Genomic DNA, 17,468 nt, shown 5'->3' with positions numbered 1-17,468 from the left:
ATAATGCTCCTGGCATTTCTGGATTCAGTGAACTTGTAACGAAGTTCATTACGGAGCCACTCCATCGTTTTCGGGAGTTCATAAGTTTACACCAGTTCTGGCCATTAGTGGTCATATTGGATGGGAAACTCGAAATGTCAGACGTGAATGTGAGGTGATTTGGAACGGACTTGTGGATATGCCTGAGCGGCAAGCTCGCTAGAAAGATCTTTAACTGGGACATTCTGCATGGATTAGTGAGGTGCAATCTTTTTTTTTTTTTCTTAACAAGTTACAGTGTAATATTCACAATGTTCAATGCAAATTGATCCTTATGTAAAAGGGAAGACGTTTGTTGGTACAAACCGAAATTAAGAACATATTGTCTCTGTTTAACTAAAGTAAAAATAGTAAATAAAAATGTCTGTGCACAGTGATTATCAGGTACATTAGCATTAGCTATAGAAACAGACAGAAAAGGGCTTCTTTTGTTGTGATTTAAGTGAGATTGAAGATGGAGTGCTTTTTAAAAGACAAGCTCTGGCTCTGTCCAAAGGCAACAATATCTGCCTTTGGACAGAGTTAATTAATGAGCTTTAGAGGTGCTGGTAGGCAGATATTGTTGCCTTTGGACAGAGCCAGACTAGTTGTTTCCCCCTGTTTCAAGTCGCTAAGCTAAGCTACGCTAAGCTAAGATAACCAGCTGCTGGCTGTAGCTTCATATTTACCATAGAGCTCAACAGTGACAGACCACTTTTTGGACGGCTCCAGTTCCAGAAGTGAAATTCCCATTCATTCATATACTCCACTAACGTTTCAGAAATTCCTTATATAAGTTTTATTTTAAGCATGGAACCAAGCTAACCGACTACAAAATAAATCCTGACCATACAATATTTGATTCGGAGCAACAAAAAAATTGGAAAACGGGAAAAAAGGCAAAGGTACGAGACTGTGTACATAGTTATCTTAAAAGCGAAAGAAGTACTCATCCTATAAACCTTAGCGAATGGCGACTCGCCGCCTCTGGAAACTCCCGAAAAATGTTTTAACTGACCGTCGTCGATCTAAACGAAGACAGATTCAGCAACTGCATGCCTTATTTCTCGCCTCAAATGCTTCCATAAACATATTTTAGTGAACTATTTTCATGATGTAAGAGAAAGTTTCCAAACTGGGCACTTGTACGTGAATGACACAGTAAATAACAGAACTAACTACACACACACAGCAGTGATGGGTATATTAGCTTCACTCTCTCCCCTGTCCGTGAAGCCTTGTGCTTTCATCCACGCCCTGCAGCACTTGACTGAAGACGGTAATGGTGTCCTGTGGGTAGTTGGTAACCCTACGCCCCTGCCCCAACTCAGGGATGCCAGCACATCATCAAACAGGGAACGCATCTCTCCGAAACCCGAGAAGGCATCAGAGACCTTGTAGCCTCTGAGGATTATTCCCAACCCTGACGCAGCCTCACATATTTCACCACGGCCTCCTCGACGTGTACTTGAATCTTCAAATATTTCTTCACGCTCTCTCTCTCTCTGTCCTTCCGTCTATTTTTCTTTTACTCCTTCTCTTTTACTTTTTGCATTAGCTTTTTCCTCTTTGTTCTCTTTCTGTTCCCCCACACCTCCCACCTTCCACCCTGCCAGTCGAAAAACCTGCCTGAGGGCCAACAACATAACAGACACCAGAACTCCTTTCTCCTCCTGTTTCTGCTCTCACTCACTACCCGGCTCACTGCCTTTAACAGGAGACGTTAAGCAGCGCTCGGCTTCATGTGAACGCATTCATCAATGTCATGCTGAATATTCTTTGGACGATTGACAAGACAGGTGCGGGATCGTCTCCACAAAAAACACACTGAAACAGGCCAGTATGCCTTTCACAGGTACCGGCTCATCCCGTTTGCTCCTCATAAAAGTCTTGACACAGATATCAAAAGAAAATGTGAGATTATTCTGTTCAGGCTGTGTAATCTGCCACACTAAGCGGCTTAGCTTCACCTCAGGAGATGTCTCTCGTATAGGCTCTGTCACACTGACCTGCTGTCTGCTGACTTGCCTCTGCTATCAACACAGCTGTCTCCTGCTCACTTTATCCCTTCTCTCGCCTCGCTTCTCACACACACCTTTTTGCTATTTTCCAATTTCTGCTTCGAGCTGCAGCTCTCGCTCAGACTCGAGTATACTTGTCATCAGCACGTGGATTTTACACCCGGCGAGTGTGCAGATCAGATTCTTTCGGCAGTTTCTGCTCAGCGATAAGAAACACTTTCTCAGAAAGGAATCGTTTTACCAAGAAGTTTGTTGATGTGTAGCGTGCCAGGAATACACTCTGGGCTATCTCTGCCAGTCTGTGAGATATTGATGAGATTAAGAGGAGGAATGAAGACAATTTCTAGAGAAACGGATCAAATTATTAGTTTCTGTTTACAGGCATTTTGACAGAGTGGTTTATATTAAAGGGCAGATTTATTTTCTTTAGCTACAGTTGAGTTATACAAGTTTAGTGTGTTTGTATGCCTCCGGACTGGTGACAGTTATATTATGTTTTCGGGTTGTCCGTCCGTCCCATTCTCGTGAAGGCGATATCTCAGGGAACGCCTTTGAATTTCTTCAAATTTGGCACAAACATTCACTTGGACTCAAGGATGAACTGATTAGATTTTGGTAGTCAGAGGTCAAAAGTCACTGTGACCTCACAAAACACATTTTTAGCCATAACTCAATAATTAATATGCTAATTATGACAATTTCACACAAATGTCTAACAGGATGAAATGATGAAGTGATGGCATTTGGACAGACATGAATGCAAACTGTAACTTGACTGTTTGATGGAGGCATAAATATATATATATAATACATACAAATATACAAACTTGCCATCACCGTGAGCCTCCTTTCAAAATAGATCTCCTGTTTCTTAACTCATCCATCAGCCACTTTGTTGAAGGTCTCTTTTCTTTACACAAATTCCTTTTTTCACGTTCGTCAACATTGCGAGAGGGGCCAGGGCCTTGGCAGAGGTCTGCGCCCTCCTTGTGGTATGTCCTTCTGGTATTATTTTGAGTCGAGAATGAAAGAAGTGACAATTACTTATGAGAGCGTTGATAACATTTCGGAGCTTCAGTTTGATATTTTCAGTTTGGTCGATTTATGTCAGTAAATTTGAGTGAAACATAGATTTCATTTATCTGAATAATTTGCTACATGAAACATGGATAAGTAAAGGGGGTAAGTTGCAAAATGATTAGGTCCTCAGGTTCTGTAATTTGTCATGAAGCCACAAATTTAAAAAGCGTCATGCATCATTTACTACTTTCGTATTGCACAAGTGTTTTAGTCCATGTCCATGTTTTTGTGTGTGTGTGTGTGTTTTTATAACCCTCCAGGCAGGCAGGTACTGTTTTGGAAACCAACTTAAAGAGAAACTTGAAACTTGCTTAAGACAAGTTATCCATCAAAGTTAAGATTAAGACATCTTTAGTTTTCAGTCTAGTTTGATTATTGTTGTTTGCAGCGTACCTGAAAGGGCAGATTGATTTGAAAACAAAATTCCCCAACACCGGAAAAACACTGCTAGTGATAGATTCTCTCCTCGTAGTCTTTCAAATAAAATTTCTAAAAACTGGGATAGTGAATTATGAAATTTTTGCACCTTTTGCTTGCAGTACTATTCTTCTTCTAGGGCACAAAAAAGTTCCTGATATTTAACTTTTGAAAGACCCAGTGATGTGATTACTGACCCTTGCACATCTCTACTGTTGACTTAGTCCCTCAGTGGTTCTTGTGTAATCCTGTCGATCCTCCTTTAAGACTCATGAGCGTACGGGAGGTTTTGTTAAACTCTTGTACCCAGATCTGCTCGTCCTCCCTTCGGCTAATGATTGATAAACACCACAACACATGGTTGGTGTAATAACTGACCGTGGGGTACAGTATCAGTGAGAAGAACCGTTTGAATCAACACTGTAAATCACGTGTGTGTAGTCGTGGCTGTGAGACTGCTGAGTTACAAGTGTTTATGTAGGAATTTCTTTTCTCTGTTTTCCTAGTCAACGTCTTGCTGTCTTTGTTGGGCGACACACAGAGAGCATGGAGTGGATGAAGGACCCAGCTGAGAGAGTCATTGTTTGCTTTACACATTGACCTCTTTAGGGGTGGTTATTGGCTGATTTGTCTCTGCTGATGACATGAGGGGAATTTATAGATTTGCCTTGTCAAGCAAGGCTGCCTTTTATTTGCTTTCTTGGTCATTTTTTTTCTTTTCATGCTCTTTCTTTGACTGAGCATGCTCTTTTCTGTCTGGTTCTTCTATACTGGTCTGTGTTTGCTACCAATTTCTCCATGAGAAGTTTAAACTTTGTATTCACAAGAAAGTCTGTTGAGGATTGGAGCCCCATTTGGCCAAATGTTTAATTTCATCTTCAATTTCCCTCCTCTCCTTGAAGCCGGCATGTACAGTGCTGTTTGGTTAATCCAGCTGAATTCAGCCAATTGGATAATCAACATGGACCAAAGTAAAGTCTGAGACAGGATTCAACCAGTCTAACCTTTCTCCTCTCAGTATACCAAATAAAAAGTGTTGTACAAAGAAGCTCTGTGCATTCAGGAAGCTTGTGTCTGAATATTAGCAGATCTGGGACGTCGTACAGCTGCTAGAGTTTTCTTAAATCTTGTTTGCTGGACACAGAGCATACTGTAGACCTGTGGGGTGAATAGTGAAATAGTTGATTTACATTTACCGTTACAATGGTAGACATTAACATAATTCAAACTGCTGAGAATTCAGGCTTTCTTAAACATGGTCAGCCAGGTGTCAGATTCCCTGCTCAAGTCTTCCTGGACAAGGAAGCATAAAACACTTGGTCTGGTTTTCTTGATGTCCTTCCATACATTTTCCAAAGTTTAAGGATATTTCAACAAAGTTGTTTCTTTGCTGTTCTGTTTTAAACATTTATTTGAAAAGAGCAGATGTTTCCCCCCAAGAAAGCCCTGTTTCATACTCACACAGGTGCTGTACCTAGAAACAGCGAAGTACAACCATAGTCTGGTGTGTTGGACACTGAGCAGCTTCACTAGAGCGGTTGGGGGTTAAGTAGTTTGGTCAACAGCATTTCTCAAACTGGATTTATCCAGGAATTGAAGGGTTAACCTTTTAGTCAGAAATCCACCTCTCTTTGTTTTATATATATATATTTAACTTTATTTGGTGGTTGAAAGTGTAGAAATAGACCGAATAGATGGGGAGAGAGAGTTGTATACAGTGGGCAATCTCCGGGTCTGAAAAGTGAAGCCAATGCTGAAGTGCCTTAAACAGCCAGCAGGGGGCGATTCCTCTGGTTGCAAAAAGAAGTCTGATTGTATAGAAGTCTATGAGAAAATGATCCTACTTCTCATTTGATTTATTACCTCAGTAAACATTGTAAACATGAGTTTATGGTCTCAATCGCTAGTTTCAAGTCTTCTTCAATACAGCATGATGATCATTGAGTAAATTATGGTCCCATTTAGAGTCAAATAGACCATAAAGCAGGGGATGCTTTAGGGCGTGGCTACCTTGTGATTGACAGGTTAATTCCACGGCGTTGTCGGGTCTAGGAGTTGTCCGCGTTTTCATCTTACAACTTTAACCCTTTCACAGTGTGTTTTCAGTTCATAAAAGTTAATTGTAACCTTTTGGTCGCCTAAAAATGTCTTATTCAGCGTTAGGTTGCACTTAGCTCCACCCTCTCGTGTCACTTCTGGTTGCAAAAAAACAAGATGGCGACAGCCAAAATGCTTAGGGTACCAGGACACCCACCTCTCTAACCTCTTCACCACCACATCATCCTCAAATACTGCCCACCATTTGGAAAGGAGTAGAAATACTAAGAAACCTTCATCTTGCAGCAGTACATAAGGTAGCTGGTATTTTGCGTGTGCACATATGAATGCTAGTCTGGGCTCTACTAGCCTGTCTAGTCGTGTGTCTGGTCTGTCTGTGTGTGTTTGTGTGTGGCCATGAGGGGGTCACTGGCCTGTGAAAACACACCCCTCCACGCCAGCGGACACTACTGTCTGTCCAGCCAGACAAGTTTATTAGTTTGTCCTAAAAATACAGCCGCTCTCCTCGGACCTCTCTCACCCTGTCCAGCTCCCAGGGGCCCCCTGGTATGAGGCATCGCTCGCATCCACCAACACTGCTGGCCCCGCTCTCAGTCACGGAGCCTGTCCAGATGCTTGAAGACAAACATTTGTTGATTGCAATTGGTCCGATTTATTTGGATTTAGAAGCGTTGACGTCAAATTGAAGAACTTACAGTGAATTAAAGCAGTTTATTTAAGTCTAGTTTTCATTACTGTCTCATGGTTTCTGTAATTTATAATGAGTAATTGTACTGCATTTTTTAATTTTATGATAAACCGGAGATTTGAAGTCCTATACATACATCACTTGTGGCCCTGAGGTATGTACAGCGATATAAATATAGTTTATAGATTGATCTTGTGAAAGATGGTTTATTTTTTTAGCTCTTTTGACTTTGATTTAATATGCTGAGTATACATCCCTGGTTTATTTTCAAAAGACTCTCAAGACAGCTTAAACGCTCCCATTAAAATGCATGATACACTGGATGAAAACGAAAATAATTAAACTGACTGGCATGAAAAAACAGTAAATGTTTCCACCAGGGCTGCTTGATTTAAAAAAATTGACATGAAAATATCCCGTGCTTCGATGCAATTTTCCCTCATTTCGTACGCTTTCAGCCTCCCGGGCGACACAGAAAAGCTCTATTCATCCGAGACCCATCTCAAACTGTTGGAAAAAGACATTTTTGATTTCCTGTCATTTGGGATTTCCTCTTCCCCCAGTGTTTGGTCAGACATCAAAGTCAATTTGCAGGTAATAGCGAACAGATTAGCTAATTTGAGCAAACCTGAGCGCTTTGATAGTTTTGACACTGATCTGTGTGTGTGTGTGTGTGTGTGTGTGTGTGTGTGTGTGTGTGTGTGTGTGTGTGTGTGTGTGTGTGTGTGTGTGTGTGTGTGCGCGCGCGCGCGCGTGCGCGCGCGTGTGTGCATCCTAAGGGCCCTGCCTGTGTCACATTACAGGAAGGACACTGTCAAGGGGCCCCAGCAGTTTAAACAAGTGGCACATTACAATGCAAGGAGCGCGAGTTTGCGAGTTTTTCACTTGGACGTGTAATGACAGATAGTTTCAGTGCAGCGGGCCAAAGCAAACAGCGTTTCACCCCCCACAAGACGATCCGCCGTCTCTGCACCCAAAACAACCTCCTGACACGGCCACCGCTTTGTGATTTTTAATTTAAATCATCACAGGCGGCTGTCTGCTACTAATGAAGCATATTTTTCCTACAAATGACGGAGGACGAGGAGGAGAAGCGGCTTCTTTAAATGCCCGACTTGTTTTGGATCACCTCCAAATGTGTTTTTCTTCCAGCGAAGATAAATGAATCTCAGTGAAGATCACAGCTGTCTCATGTGTAGATTTATTTTGCTCATGAGCTCAATGTGCGTTAAAAATGAAATATCAGCTCATTGTTTATAATACAGGGGATGTTGCGTGACAGCAAAGAAAATCATCTCTGTCTGTGAACTTTTATTCAACTTTGCTGACAATAAAAATGATATATTGCCGATAAAGAAAATTATCAAGAAAATCTTAATATTATAGCATTTTTGGGCTGAGGTGCATCTTTAACAGTCAACCTCCCACCTGACATAATGATTACAGAGTAGTAAAGTTGGCAACGTCTTTAGTTCCATATTTTATTTGAAAGTTTAGGGCTGCAACTAACAATTCTTTTCATTATTGATTAATCTGTAAATGAATCTCTTGATTGATCGTTTGATCTATAAATGTCAGAAAACAGTGAACAAGACTGAGAGTCTACAGCCATGCTAGTGGCTCTGTGAGGCTTTACTGGGGCATAATGGACCTACATGCTAACATTATCATGCTTGCAATGACAATGCTAACTATGCTAATCATGCTGATGTTAACCACTAAACACAAAGTACAGCGGAGGCTGATGAGAATGTCATTAGTTTTGCAGGTATCTGGTGATAAACCAAAGTACTGGACACATTGTTATTACAATTAATTCTGGGGGTACATTAATGTCTGTACTTTCATCTGAATCCAAAGTGATGGACCGATATTACCAATCTCTCTAGAGTCATGCTGCTAGCGTAAAATGATCATAATATCCTAAAGCCGATGCTGGTGTCATTAAATTGCTTGTTATTTTCCACTCAACACTTAAAGATATTCAGTTTATTTTCTTGCTGGACAGAGAAAAGCAGCAAATCCTCACTGAAACCAGAGAATATTTCACATTTTTACTTAAAAATGACCTACATAATTACTCAGCTTTCAAAATAGTTGCAGATTATTTTTCTGTTGCTTGACTAATGGATTAATCTTAAATCAACAAAGACCCACAGGGTTAATTTAACAACCGTTGGTTAAAGGGTTAAGTTATGGCATTTGGTTCTAGATGTTTTACATTTTCATTTTTTGGAAAAGCTACAGTATTCAGAATTGTTATTCATTGCAATCACAAACAAAACACTAAACTAAGAGCAGCAACTAATGATTATTTTCATTGTCGATTAATCTGTTGATTATCTTATTTTATTTAATATAGTTGTATGGTCTATAAAATGTTAGAAAATGGTGAAATGAATGTCGATCAGTGTTTCCCAAAGCCCAAGATGACGTCCTCAAATGTCTTGTTTTGTCCACAACTGAAAGATATTCAGTTTACTGTCATAGAGGAGTAAAGAAACCAAAACATATTCACATTTAAGAAACTGGAATCAGAGAATTTTGACTTTTTTTTACTTAAAAATTACTCAAACCAATTAATAGATTATCAAAATAGTTGGTGATTAATTTAATAGTTGGCAATTAATCAATTAATCGTTAAGAGTGCATTAATTAAAAGCCATGAACTTCACCAGTGAGTGTTTTTTTTAGATCTCTGCAATCCATCTAAAGCCACTGACAACAACTTGGCTAACTGGCTAATGGATGTTGGATAGTGTATTATAGAGTATTAAACCTAAATAATTACAGCTCTTACGCTCCATCGACACCTTCTTACTCTGGGTGGCTGTTGTATCGAATGAATCATTAAAAGCACCTCCGATCACGGCCCTGTGTCTCCTGTGACGATATCGACAGCAGCTCTCAACACAGCAAACAGTTAAACTGTTTTCATGTGAAAGAGATACCGCTGTCTAAATACCTCACAGGTACTTCCTCCGCCCCGAAGGGCTGAGAGCTGGAGAACATCCTTACAAAAACATGGTGTCATTTAGTCATGGAGGATTACCCCATTTTGAGCAAGTTATTTGGTCCCATCTCCTCTTTATTTCCACAATATAACTGTTTGTTTTGAGCTGCCTTTGTCATGTATGTTTTTAATTATGTGGCACTACAGAGGATGATAATGGCTGTTCTTTATCAGGTGTTTCTTCTTTTAAAGAGCTCCTCTTTTCATGTGATCGGGTGTTGAACTCTGTATTGTCTACAGTGACCTGAGAGTAAGTGTCTATATGTGTGACAGGCGGCGATGATGTTCTCTTCGGGGGTCTTCTGGACGGGCCTGGTCTTCATCCCAATCACCTCGCTGGTCTTTGACGTGGCCTACAAAGTGTGAGTCTTCTCTGCGCTCTCCTCGCTCATCATCACTCCAATACACATCCGTACACACAGGAAATTCCTCCAGAATCTCTCCTATCTCCCGAAGAAATTCCTTTCCCCCAAAATTTTAGTTTCGGACTTCCAAGGAGCTTTTCCATTCTGTGAATACTCCGTGGGAAATGTTGGTGTCTGGTTGACATCAGCCCACAGCAGATTCAATGTGTCAGGAGCAATTTGCAAAGCTAGAAGTTTTATTTCCTGATGTATTTAAAGCAGTTTGAATTGGTCAACGGGGTATATTAATGTCAGTCTATGAACGATCTATCATGTTAAAGCGTCTGTCACATTATGATTTTGTTTTTAAATATGGTTACAGGGTGAAGAAGGTGTGTTTCAAAACCCTGGTGGATGAGGTGCAGGAGCTCGAGGCTTTATCCAAAGACCCTGGAGCAGTGGTGCATGGAAAGAGGTACAATTACACATCACTTCACCCGCTCTTATCTTTGTTCCAAGATTTTAGATTTACATTTTACATTTATTGATGTAATGTTCTGTCTCTAAGTGGACCAAAAAATGATTTTCCTTATATGGAACCTATAAGGTGAAATAATAAGACTAATGTAGTAACAGTTTCATTCAAATCATATTTTTCTAATAAATTATCAGTTTGGTATTTTTGTTTCCTGTTTGCTATGATGTACCGTGAGCGATGAATACATTCAAAGAGCAGCGTTAATCAAAGCTTACGCTGAAGACATCACCTCGTCCTCATTTGGCTCGTCACTGTGGACGTGTCCACCCTCGCATGACAGCAAGTAGCTTCGTTAATACGACTTTGTCTAACAATTTACGAGAATTAATTCCCAAGCAGCGATTTATTTTTGTTTGTGCCTGTAATCTTGGAGGCATGAGACACACAAAGTAGGGATCACAGAAACTATAATAATAATATTCTCCTCCACAGACATTCATATCATATCAGAGTAATTGTAATTATGAGTTTCTGCGTCATGACTGTGAAATTATGACTTTCCTGAAAGTTTAGATTTATACAATTAGACAGTTAATAATATAGAAATGCCTGAAACAAACATGGACAATACTGCTATAAACAGTCCTCCTCATCAATTTGCAGCAATCCCCACAACCGCCTGATACCAGAGCTACTGAGTTATAAATGGCATAATAAACACTGTATATATCATCATATGTCCCAACACTATCAGGGATACAGAGTTGATGCCTTGGCCATCATTCTTTTGGTACACAAAAGTATATAAATATATAAATAAAAAGCATATCTGATGAATTCTCAAGCTGAACTGGGAGGAAGAATCCTCCATGACCTCCCAAATCCCTCAAAATTTCACAAATACTCGCTGCTCCGCTGCCAACAGTATTCCTATGTGGAAGAGAGAAATCTTCAAATTGCTGCTAAATTGCTGGAGTTTGACTGTAATGTCAGTAATCATGTCAAAAGAGTAGATCTCCCACTTTTTTTTTTTCCCCCTCCCAAATAGTGAATGTCTCATTTTTAGAGCTCCTATATTAAAGCCGTATATTATAGCAGCGTATTAGTGCTGTGCTCTCTGGGGCCTGAGGCCTGCAGCAGGAAGCAACATGGAGCACATCAGTGTGAGATCTCCTGCTGGCTGAAAATGATCCCAGAGCCTGGCCACTGTCCCGGACCCAGCAGGCTGCAGGCACACACACACCGAACACACACTTCCTTACAGAAACAAACACACAGATGCATGGAGGGTTTTGCATATATGCACGCAGGAGGACCCATAAATGTACATAAAGACATGCATAGAGGACTCGTGTACACACATTTATTGGCGTTACATGAATGTCTTCTGGCCAACATGCTGTTTCAAATATTTTCACCCACACACTCTTTGTTCTTCGCCCTGCGTCTGCAGAGTTTTGTCTCCCTTACATGGTGTTTGTACCAGCAGGTAGAGCAGTTGGCAGGTCCATCCACTCTGGAGATGCTTGGACACAGGCTTGATGTATGGCTCATTAAATCTACCTGCGGTGCTCAGCATGCTGCTAACACCCTGCCTGTTTCTCTCTGTGTGTGTGTGTGTGTAGTTTGACGGAGAGGGCCCAGCTCCTGAAGAACGTCTTCAAGAAGAGCACAGTCAGTTTGTACCGGTCTGACTCCATGCAGCAGAACCTGCTCCGTAAGTTACACAATATTTCTCTCTTTTTCTTTCTCTCTTACTTCCTGTTCTTATGAAATGTGCCTCAAGACGGAGGCGTCCGTCAACTCTTACCCCAACGAAACAAAAAAAAAAGTTCATTCACGTTAAGATTTATCTGCTTCCAAATCTGTTCCCTCGTCAGGGGAGAGGATCGAGCATCATTACTCTCCCTCTGACGCATGCTGTATCTCTAAAACCTTCGTCTCACCCTTCGTCCTGGGGAGGCAGCGACACTCTGCTCATCCCACCTCTCTTCATAAATACTCCGCGTTAACCAGATGCAGGAAACACACGTCAGTAACTGTGTCTGCGAGCAGCTCCACAGTTCCCTGACCGTTCTTAACCTTCACAAACTGCTCATAAGAACTGTTGGATGAGTTATTTTAATGGTGAGTTAGAGACGTGAATAAGTACAGTTTGGAAAGTGCTTGATATCGAATCTCACGATTTATTTTATCATCTGAAAAGTATAGAAAACCTAGAAGGTACTGAAAGTTGGCAGTGAAGAATTTGTCAAAATCTTGATTTATTATTCTTTTATTACATTTTTCCTGATTTAAATCACAGTTTTGTTCATTATCCATTGTATTATATTTTTTAAATATGTGTGATTTTCTTGTATGGTTGTTCAGGATAAGACAACATCAAACACTAAACATATCTAAGGCCCCATTCAGACAGGATTAATGTTACAGTTGGAGGTTGGCAATAAGGTATTTTCCTTCCTCCCTTATAATAAAAGTAATTTTAGCCACAGGCAAATTACAGCAGCTGGTTCACAGACAGGCTTAAGGTTATTATTTTACAGTAATTATTGAGCTTTAGTCAATAAATTAACACAGACAGCTGCAAAATGTCTAAATGTTGATCCGTCTCTGCATATACAGTAAGAAAGACTTACTCTCTACTACTAAGTGTATAGCAGGTATCAAAGCTTTCGTATCAGCAGCAAAACTCAGGTGTTACATTGGAAGCTTTCCACTGACACTCAGAGCATGGGTTTGGTTTTCTGTTTGTTTTTCTCAGTTTTGTTCTGTCTTTTGTCTGATCAGTTTGTTTTTTGTTTGTCTCATAGGTGGGGATGAGACCGTTGTTGTGTGATACCTTTTTTTTTAAATTTCATTATTCAAACCTCACCCCGTTTTAATACTCCAGCCTCCTCTAGCTTCCCTGATAGACGCCTCTCTCCCTCTCTTCTTTTTCTTTTGGTTGTTGACTTCCTGTCCTTCCCCTCGTGTGCCTCGTGTGCCTCGTGTGTCCTGAGTTGAGCTCAGTAGAGCGAGATAAAGATGAAATGATGAAATGTTGCGCTGTTATTCCCCCTACAATGCACCCGTCTCAGCGGGGTCCTTTGAGCTTCCCCCGCTGGCCTCCAGGTAGTGACCGAGTCATTTGACACCTGAAGGTGAGTCAGGAGTCAAAGGTCAGAAAGGAACCCTGTAGGATAGTTTAGGTGGTAGATCACAGGGCTGCTGTTGGTTTTGGGGAGCTGTGATGACTTTTTAAAAATCCTTTAACTGTATTATTTGTATTATTTTCATCACATTCATTTTAGAGGAACAGTTTGACATTTTGGGAATATGCTTATTCGATTTCTTGCAGAGATTAAGAAGATCGATACCGCACTCATGTCTGTGCGCTAAATATGAAACTACAGCCAAGCCCCAGTACGCTGCGAGATAAAAACTATTTTAACTTGTTTCTCTCGCTGCGACTCAGACTCAGAAACGGTTGCAAATTTGGAAACAGGTTCAAAATCTTTTTTGTCATGCAAGTTTTTGATGATTATAGAAATAACTTTAGAACAGAGGGTTAAGTGTCAAACAACCTTCTGCGCTTTTCAGATATTGCCAGGTGAGAGAAATAGATGCTTATATTAGCTCCGTTACTCAAATGCATTACCGTCCATCCCTCCGTTATCTTCCGCTTATCCGGGGTCGTGTCGCGGGTGCAGCAGGTTTAGCATGTTTAGCTAGTTTAGCATGGCCCCTTTCGACGCGAAAGAGCAGCGGCTCTACTCTGAGCTCTAAATGCATAGTCAGTATAAATATATGGACGTAGTCTCCGTGACGTCACCCACGGGTTTCAGGGGAGCCGTTGTGAAGCTCAAAATGGGTGGCTCCGGCCGTCGCCGTCTTGGCAGTGAGGACACAGACTAGCTCAAACAAAGAGGTGGATCATCGGTGGAGCTGAGGCGGCCCAGACGACGCAGCCAGAGCAGTCACTCAAATTGGCCCCGCCCTCAATTATGTCAAAATTTAAGCCTTAATATAATTTAAACGGGTGAGTTATATATAAATTCACTCCCCTATAGTTGTCCTGAACGGAGATATTAGCTGTAGAGACCAAAACCATTTTTTGTACCAGGCTGTAAACATGTTTATTTCTGCTGTGAAGTTGGGCATTTTAACATGGGGGTCTACGGGGATTGACTCGCTTTTGGAGCCAGCCTCAAGTGGCCATTTGAGGAACAGCAGTTTTTGGCACTTCCGCGTTGCTTGAATGAATGAAGCGCTAAAGGCAGTTTAGCCAGGTTAGCTGTTTCTAAACTTTGTGCTAAGCTAAGCTAACCGTCTGCTGGCTGTACCTTCATATTTACCAGACAGGTGTTGATCTTTTTTTTGGCAAGAGAGCAAATAGACAGATTTCCCAAAATGTTGAACTATTGCTTTAAGTTGTATGTTTTTGTTAATTGTTCATTCAGTTGTTTTAAGTGTGTTGTTTTATAAGTTACAAGTACTTTTTATTACATGTATCACTGATGTACATAGTTTTAACTGCTTCGACCCCTTTTTCAGATGGCTACGCCTTCTCTCAAGACGAGAACGGAGTGGTGTCTCAGTCTGATGTCATCAGAGCGTACGACACCACCAAACAGAGGACCAACGAGTGGTGAGCCGCCGGCCCTCTGGTCGGCCAATCCGGAGCCACAACAGCCGTTTCTACTGGCGATATTTGAAGCTTAGCGGGGGGGGAAGACGAGGTGCGAGCGTGTGCCTCCAGCACTGAGGGGATTTATAACGGACTGAGGAGAGTGTCTTTGAAAAAGGGAAGAAGAAAAAAAACAAAGGAACAAAACAAATAGTGTTCACTATCAGCTGTAGTTGTGTGTCCAGCAGACATGATGAGCACTGTGCTTTCTTAGCAGTCTGTGGTCTGAAGTTCTTCACTGTTCTCGCTCAGTTTGTTGGAGTGAACGTCTCCTCTAAAATCAGTTTAATTCAATTAAATCTCCTAAACACTGTTATTATTATTATTATAAAAGTTAAAACACTGGACGATGATTAGTTTTAGAGGATCTGAACTTGTGAAAGATTGCCAAAGAGCAGTCGTATATACAATCTTCCAAGTACTAGTGAATTCGGAAAAACGTTAAACCAAATGTAACCACACTCCTGAGTGTATTCCAGCACTAAACGGACCACTTCAGAGCAGACATTGTAATATTTACATTTTCTTTTTGCACTTAAGGAAGCATCTATTGTGTAAAGCCTTACATTTGCTCATGCCTTCGTCCTTTTAACATTTTTAGTTTCATTTTTAAAAGTATGTAGATATCGTGCCTGGTTTTTATTTATTGTTTTTATTTTTTATTTCTTTAGAGAAGTTGCCTCCTGCAGCTCACCGTAGTCCTGTTTCCACCGTTTCTACAGCAGAAGCATTGCTCTCGACAGATAATTGCATTCCACACATCACTCCTGTCTCAACGATCACAACGGTGCCTATGTAGAACCTTTCCCTCATAGAAGAAAAAAGATAGCCAAGAATAGTTTAGCCAGCTAGCTTAGACCAGTGCTCCACACACACACACCTACTGAAGACACTGTCTCCCCACCACAGTATTGCACTCGTACAATGTGAAAACTACAGAGTGCCTTGTGGCACGTGTACACACTAAGATTTGTTCCTGCGGAGGCGGAGCGGGAGGCTCTCTGATGGTGGTGTTGGAGCTTAGAGCGGTGATAGTCCCTTAAAATGGAGATTTTTATCCTTCTAACATAAGTGCCATTAGCTTAAAGGGGGAGAGAAATATTAGCCAGGAAAACTCCACGACAATATCAAAACTACTTTGTCTCTATAGTTATTTTGTGGATTTGTATTTTTATATTGGAGATGTATGAATTTTGCATTGACTGGCTTTGTAATGAACTGTCTGTAACTTTTTGTTTCTTCCTCTGATAAACTGGCAGGATAGAATAGATCGAATGAGGAGCTTTCTTAAATGTCTTGTTATTATTATTGATATTAATATTGTTACAGCTTGATTTATTTATAATTGACTACTTAATGTCCGTGTGATTGCTTTCTTCTCCCTATGGGAGATCTCTGACGGTGTGTGTGAGTGTGTTATTGCCTGCATGTGCATGTGCTGTATGTCTGTGTGTATGTGTGTATGTGTGTGTGTGTCACCTCTACTGTGGATAACTTCTATGTATGCATTGCATGTCTGTGTCCTCTATGTGAGACTGGGAGTCTCCTGGTGTGTTTCTGTGTGTGTGAATGTGTATGTGTGTGTGTGGCTTGCTCCAGTTGTCCGTCTGCACGACTCCAGGTATAGCTATGGTGTACTGCTGTGTGCTGATGCATGGCCCGTATGGGGAAGTGTGAGTGTTATTAGTGTGCGGTATGACTGTGTGTATGTGTGTGGTCAAACTCTCGACCTCGACTGTGAGAGTTTCTGATGCTCAGCTCGCTTCGACAGGAGATGTTGCACAATGCACTTGATGTACCTTTTCCAGTAGTGGATATCTGGTATTATCTGGTTTCAGTATATGATTTCTCTTCTTGAGTGTAGGTAGATGTTTTTCTTCACGCAGTGTACCTCTGCTTTACGGGAAAGCTCTTTAGTGAGGATTAATGATCATTTTTCTCTGCTGGTCTTTTTAGTGTTAAAAAAACTTAAATTGGTCGTCATCTTCGTCAAAAACGTTTCCAAACCGCTGAATGTGGATGTAGACTGTTGCTTTCTCTTTTTTCCAGAAAACATAAAAACACACACGTTGTCGTCTGTGAAAGTCGTGGGCTGCATGAATGGATAACACGAAATGTTTAACTGTACTACTTTGATTCTCCCTCGAGTGTTGATCACTTTACAAAAGAGAAAAAAACGCACCTTTAACTTTTACTTTTCAATATTTGTTTCTTCTTTTTTCCGTCATTTTGTTCGATGATTGTTCTGCATGTTGGGACTGCAAACTTATAAGTGTTGTCTTTTACTGCCATGAAGGACTACTGAAATAAACTCTACAATCATGGAGGAACAATGTGAACATCGTTGCTTATTCTTCTGTGTGCATTTGCAAGGATTGTGATCACTGTGTCGTCTTGTGTCGATGTGTGGGAACAAACAGTACAGCGAGAACCTAAACAGGAAAAGGCAGGGAGGACATGACTGCCCTGAAGGGCACAAATTATATCAATAGAGTCCATATTTGTTATGATGGTGTGGAGTTAAGTCGACCTTCTGTCTGTGATCGCAAAAAGAATCTTATCTGTCCATGTAGACGAGCATCCAGATTAATTCAAAGTAACATTTTATAGACCAAACAATAGATCGAGAAAAGAATCGTCAGATAAATCAATAATTAAAGAGGATCCGTTATGCTTTTGTGC

General features: G+C 40.9%; 1 protein-coding gene across 6 annotated transcripts in view; it reads left to right on the top strand.

Moving 5' to 3' along the window:
- Positions 1-17,125, top strand: part of atp8a1 (ATPase phospholipid transporting 8A1) — a 123,714-nt gene extending 106,589 nt beyond the window's left edge. For 4 of the 6 annotated variants that reach the window (XM_037780973.1, XM_037780972.1, XM_037780975.1 and 1 more), the window contains 4 exons: positions 9,569-9,657; positions 10,022-10,114; positions 11,743-11,834; positions 14,654-17,125. In XM_037780973.1, coding sequence (XP_037636901.1) covers positions 9,569-9,657; positions 10,022-10,114; positions 11,743-11,834; positions 14,654-14,751 — 372 coding nt within the window. In that variant the 3' untranslated portion in view covers positions 14,752-17,125. Of the gene's footprint in view, positions 1-4,042; positions 4,585-9,568; positions 9,658-10,021; positions 10,115-11,742; positions 11,835-12,930; positions 13,261-14,653 lie in introns of those variants that run through there. The other 2 variants (XR_005208301.1, XM_037780976.1) reach the window with 2 other exon arrangements.
- The last annotated feature ends 343 nt before the right edge of the window (positions 17,126-17,468 follow it).

The sequence above is a fragment of the Sebastes umbrosus genome, chromosome 9 (assembly GCF_015220745.1).
Source record: "Sebastes umbrosus isolate fSebUmb1 chromosome 9, fSebUmb1.pri, whole genome shotgun sequence".
Lineage (NCBI taxonomy): Eukaryota > Metazoa > Chordata > Actinopteri > Perciformes > Sebastidae > Sebastes > Sebastes umbrosus.
The sequence above is the reverse complement of the archived record's forward strand: the minus strand, read 5'-3'. Positions and strand labels throughout refer to the sequence as shown.